General features: G+C 37.6%; 2 protein-coding genes across 2 annotated transcripts in view; both read left to right on the top strand.

The window, feature by feature from the left end:
* Positions 1-7,093, top strand: part of LOC107692310 (collagen alpha-3(IX) chain-like) — a 33,094-nt gene extending 26,001 nt beyond the window's left edge. Inside the window, exons 10-31 of the mRNA XM_016491295.1 lie at positions 561-668; positions 805-858; positions 977-1,030; positions 1,264-1,308; positions 1,454-1,507; positions 1,989-2,033; positions 2,558-2,611; positions 2,700-2,744; positions 2,825-2,878; positions 3,082-3,126; positions 3,703-3,756; positions 3,959-4,003; positions 4,082-4,135; positions 4,263-4,370; positions 4,480-4,533; positions 4,632-4,685; positions 4,817-4,861; positions 4,948-4,993; positions 5,212-5,256; positions 5,790-5,843; positions 6,918-6,971; positions 7,074-7,093. Coding sequence (XP_016346781.1) covers positions 561-668; positions 805-858; positions 977-1,030; positions 1,264-1,308; positions 1,454-1,507; positions 1,989-2,033; positions 2,558-2,611; positions 2,700-2,744; positions 2,825-2,878; positions 3,082-3,126; positions 3,703-3,756; positions 3,959-4,003; positions 4,082-4,135; positions 4,263-4,370; positions 4,480-4,533; positions 4,632-4,685; positions 4,817-4,861; positions 4,948-4,993; positions 5,212-5,234 — 1,041 coding nt within the window. The 3' untranslated portion in view covers positions 5,235-5,256; positions 5,790-5,843; positions 6,918-6,971; positions 7,074-7,093. The remainder of the gene's footprint in view (positions 1-560; positions 669-804; positions 859-976; positions 1,031-1,263; positions 1,309-1,453; positions 1,508-1,988; positions 2,034-2,557; positions 2,612-2,699; positions 2,745-2,824; positions 2,879-3,081; positions 3,127-3,702; positions 3,757-3,958; positions 4,004-4,081; positions 4,136-4,262; positions 4,371-4,479; positions 4,534-4,631; positions 4,686-4,816; positions 4,862-4,947; positions 4,994-5,211; positions 5,257-5,789; positions 5,844-6,917; positions 6,972-7,073) is intronic.
* On the top strand, positions 5,671-21,693 carry LOC107692309 (collagen alpha-2(V) chain-like). Its single transcript, XM_016491294.1, has 38 exons — positions 5,671-5,679; positions 5,790-5,843; positions 6,918-6,971; positions 7,074-7,127; positions 7,241-7,294; positions 7,663-7,716; positions 7,901-7,945; positions 8,090-8,134; positions 8,229-8,336; positions 8,432-8,485; positions 8,569-8,622; positions 8,843-8,896; positions 9,009-9,116; positions 9,245-9,298; positions 9,375-9,482; positions 9,978-10,031; positions 10,132-10,185; positions 10,263-10,316; positions 10,463-10,516; positions 10,666-10,773; positions 10,878-10,931; positions 11,066-11,119; positions 11,247-11,300; positions 11,483-11,536; positions 11,753-11,806; positions 11,942-11,995; positions 12,162-12,215; positions 12,309-12,362; positions 12,448-12,501; positions 12,789-12,842; positions 13,127-13,144; positions 13,296-13,349; positions 13,429-13,485; positions 13,764-13,929; positions 14,440-14,549; positions 15,089-15,169; positions 19,861-20,043; positions 20,438-21,693. The coding sequence occupies exons 1-38, from the start codon at positions 5,671-5,673 to the stop codon at positions 20,579-20,581; spliced, it is 2,586 nt and encodes an 861-aa protein (XP_016346780.1). The 3' UTR covers positions 20,582-21,693.
* The last annotated feature ends 277 nt before the right edge of the window (positions 21,694-21,970 follow it).

Here is a 21,970-nt window from a genome sequence, read left to right as displayed (position 1 = left end):
AGATAGATAGATAGATAGATAGATAGATAGATAGATAGATAGATAGATAGATAGATAGATTGATTGATTGATTAATATTAACTTATATTTTATATTAAAAAAAAACTCAGTCCTAGGATTCTTTGGCTGCATTTACATTGCAACGCCTGATGCACAGATTAGATATTTTAACAAATATGTCCTGCCTGTTTATAATCATATAACATTGTCAGCTGTGTTTACATTAACAAGATATGTTAGGCTGGCAATAACACAATCTAGAGCTTTTTAGTTAGGGTTTAGTAGTAGTAACATTAACGCCAACAAATGTCATTTTTATTTAATCCATCTTAAACTCTAATTAAGGCATCTTAAATATGCTGTTAATTATCACTGAAAATAATTTGGGCCTCAGTTTGTACAAACAAAATGTACTTATAATGGAAGCCTATCACTTTAAATTACTTTTAAATCCATTTACCTTTAAATGTGTTTAGATGTATGTTGGAAAAGTGTTTTTTCTTAATTTATGATTTTTTACATTCATTTATGATTTTTTTTTCTGTGTGCTATTCTTGCAGGGTGACCGTGGCCCAAAAGGTGTGATAGGCAGAGCAGGGGTCTTTGGAAAGGATGGAGAAAACGGGCTGGATGGGCCTCAGGGGCCTCTGGGGATTCCAGGACCAAAGGTAAAGTGATTTTACAGTGACATTGGCATTTTGAAGGTAGATAAGCAATTCATTTCAGCATCCTGACCTGAACGTGTTTTATTGTGTGATGTTTTCTGATTCTTTTGGTATGTTAACAGTAAATTTTGAAACACAGGGTCCTTTAGGCTATAAAGGAGAATCAGGCTCACCTGGAGAGAAAGGAGAAGAGGTAAGATAGTTATGGTGAAGCTAGTAACCAAAATATTATAGATCAAATCCCATGATGTGCCATGATTTTGTTTAGTTATTTTATTTTTGCCTAAGGACTTACACTGTTCTTGTTGCAGGGTATTGCTGGACCAGAGGGTCCATGTGGAGATATGGGAAAAGGCGGAGAGAAAGTAAGTTATGATTAAATCAGTAGTCAATAAATGCGGCAACTCATGTTTACAGTATAGGGTGCATTCTTTGAGATGATGGTATATATTTCCATCTAGTGGTCAGGCAAAGAACTACATTATTAAATAGGCACTTAATTAAAATTTGTATAATCTACAGTTGCATAATGCTGGGAAAACTGCCTAATAATTGTAAGTGTTTATGAAAATATGTAACCTGTAGTTCACATTTACAGGGTTCAAAAGGAGCACCTGGCTCTCCTGGTCCTGTCGGCCCTCCTGTAAGTTACAGCAACATTAATGAACAGAATGAACACAATAAAAATTCTTTATTCTTTAATTACATCTGGCGTTGACGTTTAAATGTACATAGTTTTGTCATTCATAATAACAATCTTGCCTGATTATATTTGAATTCTTTTACAGGGTCCACAAGGAATGAGAGGGATGGAGGGCCCTGAAGGTCATCCAGGGCCAGATGTAAGTGAAAACAAAATAACTAAAATGCAGTAAATGCTCAACATTTGTTTATCAAATAAACAAGTGCACATAGTTGCGCATTAAAGTCCACGTGAACCGGTAGTTAGTACCTACTTTACTTCAGTTTTGTGACGTATTTCCAACTGAAATGGAATATTGAATATGGGAGGGGGGTTATTTTAGCACACCTCCATCTCTTGCTCACAGCAAACTAATGGTTGGAGGGGAGTGCCAAAGGCATGAAACTGACGTCATCAGAGAAGAAATGCCATTCCAGAGCGGAAGCTAATGTTCAGATTTTGATTAAAGATTATCAAGACAAACTATTTTTTTCAGTGGATTAACTTGCATGGATTAATAGTTCACCTCAAGACCAACAATGTGCGCTAACAAAATAAATAGTGAATTAAAAAAAAAAATGATTTCATGCAGACTTTAAAGACATCAATTTATATTTATCTGTTAATGGTAATGTTTACAGGGGGATGATGGGATGGAGGGACCACCAGGTCTTCCAGGTCCACCAGTAAGTAATACAGAACATCAGAAATTGATATGATCAGTAGATATCAACAAAAGGGGCTGGTCAGGTAAAACAAGTATTCACATCACAATATACTGTATGCTTCCTTTTTAAAATGAATGGTTTCCTTGGTACTATACTGCAGTTTTCTTACTTATACAAATTCAAATGTTTGGGGTCGGTAAGATTTTTTTGTTACTTTTATACTGTTTTCTATTTTAATATATACTAAAATGTAATTTATTCCTGTGATGGCAAAGCTGAATTTTCAGCATCATTACTCCAGTGTTCGGTGTCACATGATCCTTCAGAAATCATTCTAATATGTTGATTTGAGGCTCAATAATCATTCCTCTTATTATCACTGTTGAAAACAGTTGTGCTGCTTAATATTTGTATTGAAAATGTGTTACATATGTTTTTTAAGGATTGAACAATTTAATGCATCTTTCCAAACCCCAAATTTCTAAATGGTAGTGTATGATTTGTGCATTAAATTAGATCTCAGCTTATTTAAATATTTGCAGGGAGCTCCTGGTTGGACAGGTGTGGTTGGTGCCCAGGGACCTAATGGCTCTCGTGTAAGGTTTTTTCCTCATATTTGTTCCACTCTGTTTGTCAGTTTGTAGTATGTTGTTACATACTAATAATTTCTGTTTTATTTTCTAGGGGGAGCCTGGGCCTCCAGGACCTGTTGGTCTTCTGGGACCTCGGGTATGGTATTTATTATTTGGGACATCGTAAAGTTACTGATAAATGACCTCTACATAACCTACAGTATATGTCATTATTAGGGACCCCAGGGATTAGAGGGACAGATTGGGCCTCCAGGACCAAGGGGCCTGAAGGTGAATGTTTGTTCCACTATAATGAATCTAACTGATTGAATAAAGAGATGGTAGTCAGGGATCATTTGAGGTTATGTTATTTCACATAGATATCCGCATACTAATATACTGTATGTATACTAACTAGCCCATGACAGACTCTGTCAAACAATTTACTACTTGATCATGATCCATATTATTGTATTCATATGTTTTTCCACTAGGGACTGTCAGGTCGGGAAGGTTTACCTGGTCCCAAAGGAGAACCTGTAAGCACTCTTTTCTCACAGAGTGAAGAATCTATCTTTAAATTGCTTTGATCTTCTTACTTATTAAAGATTAAGACGTCATGCTGTTCAGTATCACAAGATATTTAATATGAACACATACTCTAGTGTTCAAAAGTTTGTGGTCAGTAAGATTTTTAAAATGTTTTTTAAATAAGTCTCTTACGCTGCATATGTAAAAAACAGTAATATTGTGAAATATTATTACAATTACTACTGTTTTCTATTTTCTATTTCATTAATTTCTGATGTCAAAGTTGAATTTTTGGTATCCATTTCTCCAGCATTCAACTGAAAACAGTTGTGCTGTTTAATATTTTTGTGGAAACAATTATACATTATTTATTTCCAGATTCTTTGATGTATAATATGTTTTTTAAAGCATTTATTTAAGGAAAAAAATTACATTATAACAACATTATGTAACATTATAATTGTTTTACTCTTTTGATCAATTTAATGCATCCTTGCTGAATAAAATTATTAATTAAAAAAAAAAACTTACTGACCCCAAACTTTTAAATGATAATGTACCTTCTTATCCCTGCTCATTTACAGGGACCTGCAGGGTCAGTGGGCCTCAGAGGGGAGCCAGGATTTGATGGATTAATGGTAAAAGCCAAATTCAGTCTAAAGAGTTTTTTTTCCTAATGAGAAAGCTCAACTGTAGTTCATACCACATAGCAAAAAACAAATCCCAAGGTTTTTTTTTTTTTTTGTAACTTCAACTTGAAATTTCAAATTTAACCAATGTCATTTCCTATTTCTGATATGTACTGGTTAATTAGTTTGTTTTTTCTTCATTTTTCTTTAGGGTGTATTAGGAACACAAGGTCCAAAAGGTTTTACTGGTATCAAAGTAAGCTCATGCCATCTCTATTTTTTACATGTCTTGACTATAGAGTTTTCATATCTAATGGCTTTACTGTCTTTCAAGGGTAACAGAGGACCTGATGGAGACCAGGGAGACATTGGACCTAAAGGAAACAAAGTAAACATACAACTATGAATTAGTTTAGAGTATATATAGTGTCTACATTTTAGCTCAAGTTGATGTAATAGGTTACTATCCTCATGATAACAGATGTCACTTGTTGAAAATTGTATTTTCCTCCAAGGGTGTTAGAGGAGCCCCAGGGGTACAGGGCATCCAAGGTGAGCAGGGACCAACAGGCTTTCCTGGTTTCCCAGGCATCAGAGGCCTGCCAGGACCACAGGGGATCCAGGTATGAGTTACATTAATATTGCTTCACTAATATACTAAAATAGACTTTTTTTTTTTGCTTGTCTGTACACCATTAGTCCTAAAAGTCATAACTCAATATCCTCACACAGGGAGAGGATGGAGAAGCTGGTCCGCATGGCAAAGTGGGAAAGGAGGGGCCAAAGGTCAGAGTTGCCCTGAATTACATGCATTAAGATTTTTAGTGTCTCAAATTGAGTGTAATATTCTCCAATGTGAATTGTCCATCTTGATTTTACTGAAGGGGAGCAAAGGTCCCGAAGGCCTCTCTGGAAAGCCTGGTCCTAGAGGCCTAAAGGTAATACACTTCATGGTATATTGTCATATAATATGGTTGTAAGCTATAAGGTATTATAAACAGATCTTTTCAACTAGTTGTGCTGTGTGATATTGATTTTAATAAAGTCTCAATACATATCTAATTTTCAGGGTCGAACAGGGCAGAGGGGTCACACTGGCATGCCTGGACTTCCCGTAAGTGTTCAGACACAAAAGCTGGGACTAATGTCAATCTTTGTGTAGAATGCTGATGATGTCAGTGTTGATGGTGTTTATTGCAGGGTTTACCTGGCCCATCTGGACCTGTTGGAGCTGAAGGAAAGCCTGGTACACAGGTTCCCATTCTATATTCTAATACCATGAACCATGTAGAAAAAATACCATGTAAAAAAGATGTCACTGATGCATTTCTACATCAATTAAATAGAAACATGTAATAATAAGATAGAAGGCTATTGTGCAAAAACATTATAATATTATGGTTTCTAATTCTAGATTTAAATGAAAGTTTAAATTGATTCTCATTGTTCTTTCTTGTGCTCCAGGGACTGCAAGGCCTTGTGGGTAATGCAGGAAGTCAAGGACTAATGGTTGGTTCAGCTCTCTTAACGGAATAGCCCACCTTCCAATTGTTTAAAAGTCTATATTGTTTTTATAAAGTCATTAATGTAGTATTTAGCTACTAGGCTGAAACAAGGCTAGGCTGTTTATTTAGCCATCACTGCTAAGCTTTCTCTAGCACCTCTAACAGACTTTATTTAGCATTAATGAGCCGTTTTTGGCAGTGAAAGGAGCTCTATAATGCAGGATTCATTAATCCAGCAGACTGAGCTCCCGGTGCAGAGCGAATAAAAAACGATGATCAAATTTTATAGAGGATGGGCTATGCCTTTTATGAATCATAAAGAGGTTATACAAACAAAGACAGCCTTTCCAGGAATTTAGTGGGCACCAGTGTTTTTGTGCAGCTTGTCAAAGTTTAATTTGCACCCTACCAGCCATAAATGACTCTAGTAAAATGCAGTAGGTGAGAAGAGTAATGGTAAGTGGTGGCAGCAGAAAACACTGGTTCACACATGAACACACAGGCTTTTAAGGTCTTGGTTGGTTTCTCAAACCTCAGGGATTGCAAGGGATTCCTGGAGAACGTGGTCAGGACGGACCCCCTGGATCTATGGTGAGTTTTCTTCTCTATTCATGTGTTCAACACACATCTTTATAATCACTTCAAAGTTTATTTCCCCTGCTTGCAAGGTAGACACCCTCCTGACCCCCATGCTGAAATTACTTATTGGGCTTGCCAGTTTTATTACTTACAGTACCTACATTTAGAAAACAAAAATAAATTGAATCCATATTACATATTATTTTTCATCATATTGAATTTGTTGCACTGTGCATCCAAATCAGGGCATATGCTGTTAAATTTTCATAATGTATTCATAATTTATTCATTGAAAAGCGCATCAGCTTTTCAATATCCGGCTGAAAAATGATTGTTCTTAAGTTGAGGGTGTTGAAGTTGTGTGTACGTGTTCTCTATTTTTTATTTTATTTATTTATTTATTTTTAGCATTTCTATGTGCGTAAAGCAGATGATTACACTCACATACATTCTACTCTTCTTCTCTCACACAACAATGGAGCTCATACAAATTGAGATCAAAGCCTATTTAGATCTTTAAATCGGTCATTGTTCGGTTTAACTTGTCTTATAAGTATGCTTTGAAGTCTGTCTTACAAGCTTGAATCCTGTAAAGCAACTACTGTTGTGTCTGAGCTGATTAACTCAACTCTTGACCCCATGCCTATGGTATGCAGTCATACAAGGTTCAACAAAGGGGTATTGAGTGGTATCAAGATTCAATTTTATGACATGGTAGTATGTTCCATTGTTGCTATTATTAATCTTAATGTATATCAAAAGTAGTTTTTGTGCTTTTGTAAAGTGTTAGTAAATCAGCATTAAATTAATACTTTTATTCAGTAAGGACTCGTTAAATTGATCAAAAGTGACAGTAATTACTTTTTTACTGTATTTTTTTAAACACAGCCGTTACCTCATATTAGCATTTAGTTGTATGCAGGTGATTCATTTTGCCTATTCAATTAGCTTTTTATGAGCAGAGAGGTTATTGAGAAATGTAATTAGACTAATACCACTTCAGCAACTTAACCATAAAAAAACACAGCATAGTGATCTGTTTGTGAATTGTTAAATCTCTACTGATGATTTTGTTTCGACTGACAGGGTCCACCTGGACGAGAGGGGCCTATGGGCAGTCCAGGACCACCAGGAGAGAGGGTATGTTTTGATTTTTTTGTTTGTTTGTTTGCTCTCATATAGTTCATGGAATCGAGCTGCTGATTTTCAGGATGTTTTGGCATGTGTGGTTATTTCTCTCAGGGTTTCCCTGGAAAGACAGGAGCAGTGGGACTGCAGGGCCCTGTTGGCATGTATGTAAGTGACCCCTCTATAGGGCTTTTATAGAGAGAGAGGGAGCGGGATGAGGATAATAATGTTTAAGGTTGATGTTTTGACATAGCCAGCTCACTCTGTCGTATTCTCTTAAGGGTTTTCCAGGAAACGTGGGTATGAGAGGAAGACTGGGCCACACTGGAAACAGAGTAAAGACAATTTACACTTTAACCATCCCACATTAACAGCGATATGTCATTTTATTATGCTGTTGTACATTGCAGTTATAATGTTGAAGCTCACCTACAGATAAAGGCTCCATTCTTATGGTTTGTGTGCTGCCTCACAGTCTGCATAGGCCACTGACTTTTAAGGCAACATCCTAACCAAAATGGAACCTCATACTGTAAATGACTGCATTCAGGAATTCTCTTATCCATTACAAGGTTGGAACAAATTTCTATTAGGTTGATGACTAAAAAACTAGACAGCTCATTTGGGTTTAGAGCATATCCACACTGTTTTTAGCCTTTACAATAGTAACTTTAGGTAAAGGAGGACATTTGTTTTCTTATAGGGAGATCCAGGTCTAAGAGGGCCTCCTGGACCAACTGGGAAGTCTGGACCACCAGTAAGTGTGTGAGGGATCAAGTACAAACACTGGGATCTAAAACAAGCCAATCGTTTTTATTTTAAATTTTGGGAATCTTTATTTCTTCAATTCTATGGATAAATATAGTTCGGTTTACACTGTTGTGACACTGTCATTTGCATGTTGTGATGACTAATATTCCCAAACTATCTGTGTTATTTAGGGTCCCCCTGGTCCAGTAGGAGAAAAGGGCCCACCAGGACCCCAGGTGCAGTATATACAATTTATCCAAGAAAATATAAGATCTTGACCTTACTAGTTCAGTGGAGTTTATTCCTTATAAAGCAGTGCTGAAATATAAAGTGCTTCATTTATTTCCTTCAACTGTAAACCATGGGTTACATCTCTGCAGGGCCGTCAAGGAGATTCCGGGCATCAGGGAACAGATGGGCCATGTGTAAGCACACAATCAGCTCTTTCATTTACATTATATCTCTATTTGGCTGATAATTTCTAAACACTTATTTGTTCTAAATAATTGTCTACTATAGGGTCCTCCAGGACTTCAGGGGGTCAGTGGGGTCATTGGAAAACCAGGACCCCATGGAAGTATAGGACCCCCAGGGGACCCTGGGCCAAACGGGCCCCCAGGTATTCCAGTAAGTGATTCTTCCTACTATACTTGATGAAAAGCTTCACAACATGAAGGACATTGAAGAACGTCAAGTTAAAATTGCTGCAAATCTTTCTTCAGGGTCCGCAGGGGGCAAATGGACTGCCAGGTATAGATGGGGAGAAAGGAGAAAAGGTGATTGAAGTGATTTATGAGATTTAGAGAATCACAAATTGTGCTTCCTTATGAAATCACTGAAAGTTTCTATAATTGCACAGGGAATGATGGGCCCTTCTGGTGATGACGGGCCTCTCGGACTGGAAGGGCCACAGGTTAGATTGGCATGGAGCTGCAAAATTATTTGGTCTTGGTTCAGTACAGCATAACAAACTAAAGCAACTAGAGGCCATGCATTACAGAGATTTTACCATGGTTATGTGATATTTTAATGAACCAGAATAAAATTACTATTACGTACAACATTGTTATAGAGAAGAAATTTAAGAAATTGGTGGCAACAGAGATGTGATGAAAGCTCTCTGACCTCTGCAGGGTCCATCTGGTCCGTCAGGTTTGGAGGGGCCTCCTGGAAGGAAAGGTGATAAGGTATGGTGAAATAATTATAAAATTATATTTGCTTGACACAGTAACATTTATACAGGATTTTTTACCTTTTAAATTTTTTTTTATTAATACAATGTCATTTTTGTACTGGCAGGGGGACAGAGGTCCCTTTGGAAAACCTGGTCTTCAAGGACCAAAAGGAGACATTGGCCCTCCAGGTGCTAAAGGTCTAATGGGTACACCAGGCCCAGCAGGCAGTGAGGTGTGCAGATCAATTTCTTAATGTCGTGCAATTTGACTGTGCAATTTAACCCTAAAGTCATATGTCTCAAATGCAATAAGTCTCACTGTCACTGTAAGAGCAATGTTGGTGTATTTCTTCTAATGAAGGGCGATGCTGGTCCAGTTGGAGTTGCTGGTGATCCCGGCCCTAAAGGAGAAAAGGTCATTTATCTTTTACAGCTTGTGTCATTTCACAAGGGAAAATGCTATTGTACTATATTTAATTTTTTTTCCTCAGGGTGATATAGGCCTGCGAGGATTCACTGGTTTAGAGGGACCATGGGGAGAAGTGGGGGAGCAGGGAGAGAGGGGGCTCAAGGGAGACAAGGGGCAAATCGGACTGCAGGTAAGTGCAAATCAGCATTTCACTATGTATTTTTTTATGTAACATTTTATTTAGCCTGATATGTTTTTATCATTTGATATGCACTACTGTTCAAAGGTTTGAGTTCAGAAACAATGCGTTAAGTTTATCAAAAGTGATAAAGTGGTAAAAATGTAAAGACATTTTATAATGTTACAAAAGTTTTTATTTAAAATAAATGCTATTCGTTAATGAATCCTGAAAATGTATCACGGTTTCCACAAAAATATTAAGCAGCACAACTGTTTTTAACATATTACTGTTTTGGTGTATATTTGATAACGTAAATTCAGCCTTGGTGAGCATAAGAGACTTAAGAGCATAAAAGAAAGATCTTACCAACCCCGAAGTTTTCAATGGTAATGTAGGTATCTAATTTAAACACTAAAATACATAGTATCTTGTCAGTACTTGTTTGAGTCAGCTTTGTTGCATTTGTTTGTGATTGTCTGTGAACATTGGCTGTTTTTATGTTAGGGTGAGTCAGGCCTCATGGGTGGTGTTGGACCTCCTGGCCTAAAAGGTGTAGAGGTGAGTGTTGACCTGAGAATGAATGACCCCTGTATTCATGCGTGATATGGCCGCATAGTTGAAGTTACTAATAAACAGTTCCTGTTTTCTTGTGTTTCAGGGTGGACCAGGCCATCCAGGATTGGTGGGGCCAGATGGACCTCCAGGAAGCAAGGTAGCATGTTTGGTTGTTCACTTAGAGCATCTTTGGATTATTTATTTTTATGGTCTAAAATTAAGCTTCTCTTTTAGGGGGAGGTTGGGCCAAGTGGTTTTCCTGGTGAGCCAGGAGATGCTGGACCTGAGGTTCTGATCCACTTGAAAACATATTACTGTATATGTGCATAACATGTAACGTCTTTTTTTACATTGGATTGAAACTCTTTGGATGTCAAAAGAATTGCTGAATTGTTGTGTTATTGTTGTTCTCAATATTCATATCTATGCTTCAGGGAATTGCAGGTCCCAAAGGCGTGCGAGGTGATGCAGGAAAAGCCGGGACACAGGTAAAGATCATTTCTTTGCATTCATATTCCTCCCCCAGATAATCTGTTCTTGATAGTTTATTCTTATGGGATCTCTTGGGAAAACCGGGAAACAACAAATTAATTTTATCTCAAGAGTAACTCATTAATTTTCATATCTTGGTCTACAGTTAGGTGTTGGCTCAGTAGGTCCCCAAGGTCTTTTGGGCCCTAAAGGTCTCCCAGGGCCTGAAGGGGAGAAAGGAGACTCAGGAGATAAAGGAGAACCAGGGGTGGAGGTGAGTTTGTAATGAACTCCACTAAGATGGAAACTCTTGATTGCTTCCTTAAATTGCCTGTAAATTCACTACATGTTCAAATTGAAGGCATTTATTTTCTTTAGGGGCCAAACGGCCTTCAAGGCATTCAAGGACCACCAGGACTGCCTGGTTTGGAGGTACAGACCATTAAAACCTAGAATATTGCATTTGTTCAACAAGATGGTGTGGCGTTTTGGTCTTGTCTGTGTATATAAATATAGCACATGTGATTGAATAACCCAATTATATCAATTCAAATCTACTCTGTTAGGGTCTACAAGGTGAGGCAGGGGTACATGGCTCACCAGGTCTGCCAGGAGCTCAGGTCAGTGCCCAGTGAGATAAAATATTTACAGCAAAGATGCAACAAATAGATGTACCTTATCTTAATTCTGCTTTTGTTTCAACTCTGCTGAATCATTAGGGCCCTTAATGAGTTTTGATTGTTGCAGGGCCACATGGGTAACCCAGGACCTGAAGGAAGAGAAGGCATGAAAGGAGAGAAGGTAAGGTCATAATGTTCTTTTCTCTGTCTTAATCCTTGTCTGCTATCTAAAATAAAAATTCTTCCTCTATGCCTTTGTCCTTGCTGTCAGATATGAGAACTGTGTTTGAGAATACAGATTTTCTAGGACTCTTATCTGAAGTTTCATTTTAAATTTGAATTTGCTGCTTGATGCATTTTTAGGGAGATCAAGGCAAGGATGGAACACCTGGAAAAATGGGTCACATTGGACGGAGGGTAAGATGAGATATGCCCTTTTAGTACCCTCTTTGACTATTAAATGTTTCCAAATTTCTAAGTTAACGCCAAAGAAGTTTAGCGACAATATTGTGTCATGAAAACTTATTTTAGACTCTGATGTCATGCATGTCATAATTCCGGACAAACATTTGGAAGATGGTGGTGATTATGATTGATAAATTAAATTTTTTTGTTGGTGGTTTATACCTAAAGAGTAAAAGAGGCAAGGCAGGGTTGAGGGGGACCAGAGGACCAAGAGGAGAAAAGGTCAGAGTTCAGAGATGAGGTCAACAATGACAACATGGCATTTAAATACATGATGAGTTTAATTTTTGAATTTCATGGCTTGAATTGGACATACAGTATTATGGATTACCTTATTGGCTTCTCCTTGTCCAATAGGGAGAGAGGGGAGATGTAGGAGAGAAAGGACTTCCTGGATGGGGAGGAAGTATGGTAAGCTTGATACGCTTGATATGCCTGGTCAGAACAATAAATATCAAAGTAATCACATATTTTGAATTAAATAACATTGTGGGAATTAATAAAATGGGAAACTATTAGCACAGTTCTTCGAAATCATAATCATGCATTGATTAAACCTTTGTTCTATGCTTGACAGGGAATCCAAGGGCTGAGAGGAGAGCCTGGGGAGCAAGGTGTCAAAGGAGCAGAGGTGCTTTTAAAGTTTTACTCAGACAGGATTCCTTTTATGCAGATACCTTAGAAATACAGTATTAATATTGATACCTTAACTTGTCCATAACAGGGTGAGAAAGGAGATCAAGGACCACTTGGTCCACCAGGGAAAGATGGCTTGAAGGTATAATGTATATCAAGCACATCCTATGAGTCTGCAGTGTAGCCTATTCAGTTCTCTTAGACAAGTATTTATTTGTTCTTTTTAGGGAAGTATGGGGCCTCTTGGTCCTCCTGGACCACCAGGACCAAAGGGGGATCAGGTAAGGTCAACATATCTCATTGAACAGATATTCTTTTGCTTATTGCCTTCACCATAGATATAAGACGATGCTTATAATAATAATAATAATAATAATAATAAACAAATATGAAAAATAATTCTTTTTCTGTTTTATATTGACTGTTTTATATATATTGTACATATATATATTTTGCAGCACTGTCAATATTGATGAATCTTTATGATTAATCTTCTTTTCCTTCACTTGCTCTGGTTAAAATCATCTTATGAATAATTAAATATAAAATGTGTGTACTTTTCCTTAAGGGAAATATTGGTCCTGCTGGGCCTAGAGGGGCACCTGGAATACCTGGACTACCGGTGAATATGTCTTTTTTTTAAGGTTTCAGCATTTAAACTAATAGCAAGCTGTACCTATTACACCGTAGCCCAATTTGCATTAAAACATCTGCTGCAGATGCATTTACGTGTGCTCTGTCTTTTCAAGATATGAAACCGTTGTTAATTCATTGTTAATGACAAAAGCAAGGGCAGTGGAGTGCCTTATCGCAACCACAGCCTGTTTTTTTTTTGTTTGTTTGTTTTTGGACAGAGCATAAAGATCATTTATAATTTCTTTCTCTTTTATCTCTTCCACCCTGCAGGGCTTGTTTGGAGACAAGGTATGAAATGTAATTTTCAAAGCTTTCTTTAGTCAGGTTAAAAGGAAATGTTGCAGCTCAATCAAAATAAAAATACATAAAATCGTTTTATATTCACAGTAACATAAATTAAGATTAGTTATTAAATATCTCGTTTTCACTTTAATCCTAGGGACTTCAGGGATTTCAGGGGAATCCTGGACCTCCTGGAAGGAGGGGCTTGCCAGTAAGTTGGCACCTTTAAATGTTTTTGTAACAATATGACAACTCATTTCTTTATTTATTAATTTCATTTCTTATTTTAGGGTCCACCGGGGCCACCAGGGCCTGCTGGCGTTTCTGTGAACCTGACCCAGATCAAGGCAAGTTTTTTTTTTCTTCTTAGTGGCCCTTTTACTCTGATTTGCTGTGCTGATCATTAAATACCAAACATCCCATGATTATGGTCACACTGAATAAATTTGAATGAAGAGAGTCAACATTTTGTGCATTGATATCATGGCAGAACTAAAATATGTGCTGTTCAGCAAACTGCAGTGGCAGAGCATCACCAAATCTAACTTTCTTATTCTTGGACCCTCACTAAAATGTAGATCACAAAAAAGCAAATCAATTTGTACTACTTTTTATTCTCCAATAGGACCTGATGTACAGTTCAGACAAACCCAATTACCCTCTGATTCAGACACTGTTGGACTCTCTGTACCATGACCTCCGGCTGCTGGTGGACCCTCCGGATGGCAGCAAGCAGCACCCAGCATCTACCTGTCTGGAGCTGTGGCTGTGCCATCCCAACTACACCAGCGGTCAGAGTCCTATCTTTCAGCTTTTCTATTTTTCAAAGTCATTTATCTGTTTGTTTTTGTTTCCCTTTGTGCTATCATTGAGAAATCTTTGCATTATGGTTATTTTTTTCTCTAAAAAGGTGATTGTGCTTATGGAGTTTTAAAAGCTTTTGAAACACATACACTTCGTTACATTGACCCCATTTAAACCTGGTATTAAGATCTGTCTCAGGCAATAAAATCTAAGGTGAACAGCACTAAGGTGTAAATGAGATTTTTTTTTATTATTATTTATTTTTATTTTTTTTTTGCATTTCCAAAGGATAGTTAAAGAGATAGTTCACCTTCAGTCAATTGGGGCCAGCAACTGAAGGTGAACTATCCCTTTAATACAGCTGCTTGACTAAAATAACTAAAGAAGTGTGTGTGCGTGCGTGTGTGCGTGTGTGTGTGCACTATGAAATATATTTTAACTGTATGTTGTTTTGGATAAAATAATCTGTTAAATAATGACTTTTGTAACTTTTGCAGGATTCTACTACATTGACCCAAACCAAGGCAGTCCTTTAGATGCTCTTTTGGCATACTGTAACCTCTCAGAGTCAGGAGCAGAGACCTGCCTTCACCCCAGAGATGCACACGTAATGTTCTACTTAACACCTCAGAGGTGGACAGTAGTGAAGTATTTTTACTCTGATTTAAAAGTACTTTTCAAGTGTCTGTACTTTATCAGTACAGTGTTTTTCTTTAGAAAACTTTACTTCACAACATTCCAAAGCATAATATTGTACTTTTTACTGCACTACATTTCATATTAAATATCATTTAATACTTAATTACATTAGAAATATATTACTTTCTTACTTTTACTCAAGTAAACGTAGTTCAAAGATTTACTTGAGTACAAGAAAGTACTACATTTTTAATGTTCTTAAGTATTAAAGTAAAACAAACAACTTTTATTTATGAAATGTATTGCAGTAAAAAGTGTGCCATTATGCTTTGGATTGTAGTGAAGTAAAGTTTTCCAAAGAAAAACAATCTGATAAACTACAGATACTTTTTAAATTTACTTGAGTAAAGTAAAAATACTTCACTACTGTCCGCCTCTGCTCACCACTGTGTCTCTTTAATGTCAAAGAACATCAAAATCTTATTATAGCTCTTCCAATTTCCGTAGCTTCCCATAAGCACTTGGCTGAATGACTCAGGGAATAACAGCAAGTTCTACTGGTTAAGTTCACTGGAGGGAGGTTTTAAAGTAAGTAGTACTATTTGTTTGTGGAAATTTTTACTTCCTATTGGATCAAAGTTTGTGCTATTGACAAGAGATAGCCCATCTCTTGACTGTGGGATAGTTGACCTAAAATAAAAAAATTCACAGGATTTGTAGACTTTGGCTACGTTCACACTGCGAGCTTTAGTCCTAAATTCCGATTTTTTTTGTATAGCTGTTCACATTTGTTACGGTCCTTTCGAGATCTAGGGAATTGGTCCGCAACATTTAAAACAAATTAATTCGATGAATGGAGAGGAGAGCAGAAAAAAACAGCCACGACGACAGCATATGGCAAAAAGGCAGTAATTTATTCTACAAATGGCAGAAGGCAGCAACTTATTCACGTAGCTGTCCAGAAACGCACCAGCAGCGCGTGTGCATATTTACAGTGCCGAAAATAAAAGTATAATACAAACAAACCAACAAAAAGGGAGAGACATGATAGAGTGGCGCCTAAATCAACAAAGAAACAAAACCAAACAAGGCTACACTAAACGCCCAAACCCACTAACCTATCCTAACCAAATAAAAATGTGAAACAAAAACACGAAAGCTTCGGCGTAGGCGACGCCCTAAATACCCTACACTAACTAAAACAGAAAGAAATACACAAGAGGCGCTCACCCACTGACTAGTGTATCTAACACGGTTTCACTACGTGCAAGAGATGTAACCTACAACTAAGCTTACCTACCCTCATCTCCCACCTAGAGAACGAGAAAACTCAATAAGCTCACCATCAATTCGGCACATAGTTGTAAGACATGAAAGTCATACTGAGCAACTTGAGAACGAGAAGATACACAGGAGTGAGGCACAACTCAAACAAATCGAAAACACACACGCTGATGCCCGGGAGCTCACACAGGCTCTCCGCTCAGAGCACAGCCAAAAAGTCTCGCTACACACCCCAACAGCGCTCACTGCGCTGCCCTCGCCTCCCGGGCGTTGTTTTAAATGTGGCCAATATCAGATTTCCAGTGTGAACAGATGATGGTTCTGAACTGGCCCGTATGCGCAAAAGAACAATACGAACAGGGTTGCCAGGTTTTCACAACAAAATCTGCTCAATTGCTTCTCAAAACTAGTCCAGTCATGTTCTCGGGTTTATATTTCGCGTTAGTGGGGTCGCTTTAACCCATGGAGTTGAAAAACAACCCCCGGCAACAGTGAAAAAGTTGCCCAATTCTGTGGGAAAACTGTGGACTTGGCAACACTTGCGCAGCGCGCTGTCATACGAAAGTAAACACAGAGGACATAAAGTAAGTGATTGTGCATTTATTTATAGTGTGATCTGCCGCAGAAGCCAGCGAAATTATGCACAGGCAGTATGAAAAGGCAATAAAGACAAGGATGTGACCGAAAAGAGCAGAGTTTTGAAACTTTTATGATACGAGCCCTTATGTTCTGACACATCTCTGTACTTCCACTGACTACCTTTCGCAACTGTCTAGCTTTGTGTTTGTAAAATCTTTGAAGTGACTCCCATGAGCGCAGAATCGTGATGAATGGTGATGGTAAAAGTCACATGAATTCCGATATGACTGTTCACACTGCGGCCGCATTGCAAAACATCTAACCTGTATCGGATTTAGTATCGCATATGGAAGTTTTTTATTTTTATTTTTATTTATTTTTTTTATTAAACATTATTCGAATACAAACACTTAAGGCATATTTTCCTTATTTTCCTGTCTTCTCTTCTCTAAATTACTGAAGTACGAGGTGTTATTTTCTCCTTGCTCTATCCACTTTGCTCGCGATCTCACAAACGCACCTTGAGCTCTTTTGCAATACATATCGTCTAATTTGGACTGGAATATCAATAGTTTGTCTTTATCTTCACTGTTTAATTCTGCCTTATCACAGTATTTACAAATTTCTTGGAACATGTTACATTCTTCTCTTCTTTTTTCCAAGACAATCTTCTTACTAAACTTTATGGAACTTTCTCTAATTCTATATTTTACAAATTCCCATTTACTGCAAAGACTATTTATAGTCTCATTATTTTCAATTTCAATTATTATTTCTTTTATCTTTGTACAATATTCTTTATTTTTTAACAGACCAGAATTAAATTTCCAGTAGCCTTTATTTTTCCTTATTCTATCAACTGGATTTAATTTCATTTCTACAATACAATGATCTGTTAGCGGGGCTTTGGAAATCAAGATGTCTGAGGCAAATTCTCTAAACGAGTAATCCACAAGCCAGTAGTCAATCCTGGATTTACAGGTGTTATTAGGTTTAAACCAGGAATATTGTTTTACTCCTGGGTTTAAACTTCTCCAAATATCTATCAGGTGATTTTTATTCATAAATTCCCCTATTGTATGGTTAAGGTGGTAGCTGTCAAATTTAGTGGGCCATCTGTCTTCCCATTAGTCAGGTGTCATATTCCAGTCACCTCCCATGAGAATAAAATCTGTAGGATAAACTGTTTTGAGCTCTGATAAAGTGTTTGTAATTTCTTCAAGCATTTGTTTATTTTGGGCAACAGTTCTATGACCATATACGTTAGTTAGTATGAAAAAACAACCATCAATTTTTAAAACCACCATCAGCCAGTGACCTTGGCTATCTGTCCTGTATGTTATTATATCACCTGGAAACCTATTCAAACAAACTGCAACACCAGCAGACTTATTGGTCCCATGACTAAACAGTATACGATCACCCCATTGGTTAGACCTAAACTTAACATCCAATTCGGAAGAATGAGTTTCTTGTAATAGCAGACATTGTGGTTTTCGCCCTTTACAAAATAAAAATAGTGCTTTTCTTTTGACCAAATCTTTTAGACCCCTCACGTTTAACGAAGCAAATGAGATTGAACAATTGAACATTGCTGAAGATAATGAGATAACTATAAAACGAAGAAACAGAAAAAACAAACAGTAAGAACTTACGTTTAAAGCTTATTCACGCTGATTAACAAATACAAAAATAGTCCCATGTCCTCTTAACACACTCCTTTTACATCTAGTGTCAGTAGATCAAACCTTTCCTTCGTTTAACCAATTCGACGACCCTCTATGTATCCGTACGGTCCGCGGTAGTAAGCACGCTTTCCATCCCGACGAGCCTGTTCAATTTGCGGCCAGAGTTTTTTCCTTGCCTCTCTATCCTCTAGCGGTAGCATCTCGGCGAGGCGGACGCCTTTCTCTCGGCATACCGGGGCATCCTTGCAGCGACGCCATAACTCCTCTTTGACAAGTCTCCGGACAAATAAGATAACTACATGTCTATTCCTGTTGTCTTCCTTTCGTCCGACTCTGTGCACAATGTCGATTGCTTCTTCGAGCTGTCGCTGTTCCATGTCAGGGGCGATCTCACTGAGCAGTTGTATGACGTCGGCTCTAACGTTCTCGTCCTTTCTTTCCGACAAGCCTTTAAGTTTCAGACACCATCGCATCTTGTATCTCTCCTGGTCCCTGATTCTCTCCTTAAGCTCTTGATTTTCTTTGCACAAACGTTCGTTACACTTTTCCAGCTCGATAACTTTCCCCTTGCATTCCTTAACTTCTTCGGCATTGAACTGCACAGCTTTCGTTAGGCTAGCAATCATGCTGCTACTCTGTTTAGCTTGCTCTCGAAGTTCTTTTCCAAACTCTGAATGGCTTCCAGTATGGTCAGGTTAGAGACCTCATTTTCCTTTAATGTAGTTTTGCTCTTTTTCCCAGCTGGAATCTTACTCGGAGTTGTCGGCGTGGAGTCTTTTCTTTTAGTGATTGTGCTAACCTCCATATCGTAGTAATGGTCGGCAGATTGTTCGAAAATCTTAGTGCTCATCGCAGCTTGCTTCTTTTCACTGTCCCCCTCTTTAAATGTCAGTCTGGCCGGTTTGATCATACTTTTTTAATTGTTTGGAGTGTCTTTAGAAGCAGAAAATCAAGATTTGGGACAATTTTGCTTCCGTCTCTGACGCGAGTGACTGTTCAACACGCCATCTTGCCCGGAACTCTCACATATGGAAGTGGCACAAATCGGAATTGAAAAGATCAGATTACATGTGGTTTGTGCTATTCACACTGTCATAAGAAAAACATATCTGAGTCACATGTGAGCAAAAAAAATGGGATTTGGATTTATAAACTGATGTATACACTTTAGAAGTTGATTGTTTACTTTTGCGGCTCTTTTTTGTGTTTTTTGGACATCAACAGCGCCATTTACTAGTCTATTTACTAGCTAAATACTAGCTATTTTTTGTTGTATGGAAAAAAAACAAACAAACAAAATGATAATGGAATTTTTTACATTTTGCTGAACTGTCCCTTTAATGCTTTAACATCTTTAATTGATTGTCCAGGTTAATTGCTGCTAATAATGCACTCTAAAAAATGCTGGGTTAAATATAACCCAGCGCTGGGATAAAAAGGGACAAACCCAGCTATTGGGTTGTTTTGACCCAGCGGTTGGGATGTTTTGAACCCAACCGCTGGGTCAAAACAACCCAATAGCTGGGTTAAAACAACCCAATAGCTGGATTTGTCCCTTTTTAACCCAGTGCTGGGTTATATTTAACCCAGGATTTTTTAGAGTGTGTTGTTCTTATTATAAAAGTCTTGCTCTTCATTGTTTTATGTTCCGTTTCAAGCCCTGATGTTGCACACAGTAAACTGTCCTTCAATATTGCCATCAAAACCCATCTGTCTGTCTTTGGTCAGTTTGAGTATCCAGCCCTCAGTGTGGTTCAGCTGCGGTTTCTACGGCTCCAGAGCAACAGAGCAGAACAGAGAGTGATGTACTCCTGTTACCCTGGACACCGACTGGGCCAGACACAGCGACAGGTCCAGTTCCTCACAGACGCTATAAAGCAGAGCTATTTAGGAGAACTGCAGGATTGTGTGGTATGTGGATTCTAACAGCACTAGTAATAAAAATGTGTAATTTTTATCACATTTTTGAAGGTCAATCGTTTGTATATGGTTCATTCATTGCTGTGGGGAGCACATTTATTTTGATATACACTACTGTTCAAAAGCTTGGGGTCAGTTGAAAGAAGTTTTGGTCACCAAGGCTGCACTTATTTGATCAAAAACACAGTAAAAACAGTAATATTGTGAAATATTATTACAATTAAAAAATAGCTGTTTTCTATTTGAATCTATTTTAAAATGTAATTTATTCCTGTGATGGCAAAGCTGAATTTACTGCTCAAAAACATTATCAGTGTTTCAAACAATTGTGCTTTACCTTTAACAATAATTTTAAAACCATTTATGTTTGTATTTGTTGTACCAGTCTGCAAAGGAAGTGGATCCCGGACCGCGCGAGTCCATGTTTCAGTTTGAAGACATGGACCTGCTTCCTTTACGTGATATAGGAATGTTGGGCAACAGCAGCCACGAGTTTGGCTTCACCATTGGCCCTGTGTGCTTCAGCTAGAGACACCCTGAATGATAACGGTACATCCTGTGCATTTAACCTTAAATACAAGCACCAAAGAGAAGAAAACAGGACACTCTGAAGACACATGCAGCATCTACGGCTCGTGGTAAGGAAATACGCTAAACAGAGTCCTGTCTATCCCTGTGCTTCCAGACAAATGGACAATATCCTTTTTTGTTTACAGGGACTTTTGGCTTTGTAATTAATGTACTATTTTTATAATAATTCTGTTTGTTTTAGCAATGTTTTTTAATCACTAGCTGGTCTTGTAATAACATTGTAGAAGAAGCTTGGATCGTATCAAGTGTAATGACAGGGTTCTGACGTGACCACTATGTGGTTGCATGGTTTAAGTTTCAGCTGTTTACTATTTAATCATGTACAAATGGTTATCATGGATTAACTGGTTATTATGCATTATTTAGGTGAGTGTATGAATGACACTTTTTCCCCTCTCGTTTAAGTGTCTAACTTGAATTGTAGGACTGATAGAAACAAAGCGTCCCAGTGAGGACACAGCTAACCTTCCCATGAGGTTTGGATATCAGGAAGTCTGTGCTACCTTTCTGTTTTCTCTGTTCATGTCATGATTTGGTTTCAGAAATGGTCATGTTACCTAAATATGTATGTTAGATGATTTATGGGTGCTAATATTTACAATTCAGCAGTAACAGTTGTTTCAAAAAGAGAAGAATAATACAAACTGCAGCAAAGCTGGTTAATAAATGTGCAAGCAGTGATCTGCATTATGAATATGAGACTGAAAGTCAGTACACATGCATAAAGTCATAGAGACAAGTGTCCTTCAGTTCACATTTATTGTATGTAGGTCTCAGGGAGCACTTACAAATATGACATAAATACAAAAAAAAAAACAAAACACAAATGATATAGGTAAAATAGGTTAATATGTTGAGATTAATCAAACAAAGCCAAATACAAGTGTCGTTCATCATTATCATTTTAAATCACATTGAATTTAGGCACAGGTGCTTTGTTTTGGAAAACTTTTTGTTCTAAAACATTTTGTACTGTATATTGTGTTTTCTATGTATTTGTGGTGACATCGAAATCACATGCTGGTCATCTGTTTGAGCATCAGCTATAAAAAGTGCATTAATGTATCATTTCAGTCGTGTTGGACAATTTTGTATCATTGTGTGAAACACGAACATTTCTTAAAAACTGCTTTGTGGAGTTGTGTTTTTCATGTTCAAACAGCAAAACATGCTAATGAGCAAAACTGCAACCCAGGTGTATCTCAGAAGTATCCATGAGCAGGTACAATTTACTAGAATAGAAGTGCCACCCTTTGCCTGTATTTATTTTCTGAACGCAGTCATTCGTGTCCTGTAGTCTGTGTGGAATGGGACGAAGTGGGAAATC

Source organism: Sinocyclocheilus anshuiensis, unplaced genomic scaffold (genome assembly GCF_001515605.1).
Source record: "Sinocyclocheilus anshuiensis isolate Anshui unplaced genomic scaffold, SAMN03320099.WGS_v1.1 scaffold478, whole genome shotgun sequence".
Taxonomy (NCBI): domain Eukaryota; kingdom Metazoa; phylum Chordata; class Actinopteri; order Cypriniformes; family Cyprinidae; genus Sinocyclocheilus; species Sinocyclocheilus anshuiensis.
Note: the sequence above shows the minus strand (reverse complement) of the source record. Positions and strands in the feature narration are given on the sequence as shown.

What these genes read in the sequence shown, in the direction of transcription:
- LOC107692309 (XM_016491294.1), top strand. An exon ending in AAGGAGAACCAGGGGTGGAG is followed by an intron (nt 10,774 to 10,877) that starts GTGAGTTTGTAA and finishes TATTTTCTTTAG; the next exon opens with GGGCCAAACGGCCTTCAAGG. An exon ending in CTGGAAGGAGGGGCTTGCCA is followed by an intron (nt 13,350 to 13,428) that starts GTAAGTTGGCAC and finishes TTCTTATTTTAG; the next exon opens with GGTCCACCGGGGCCACCAGG.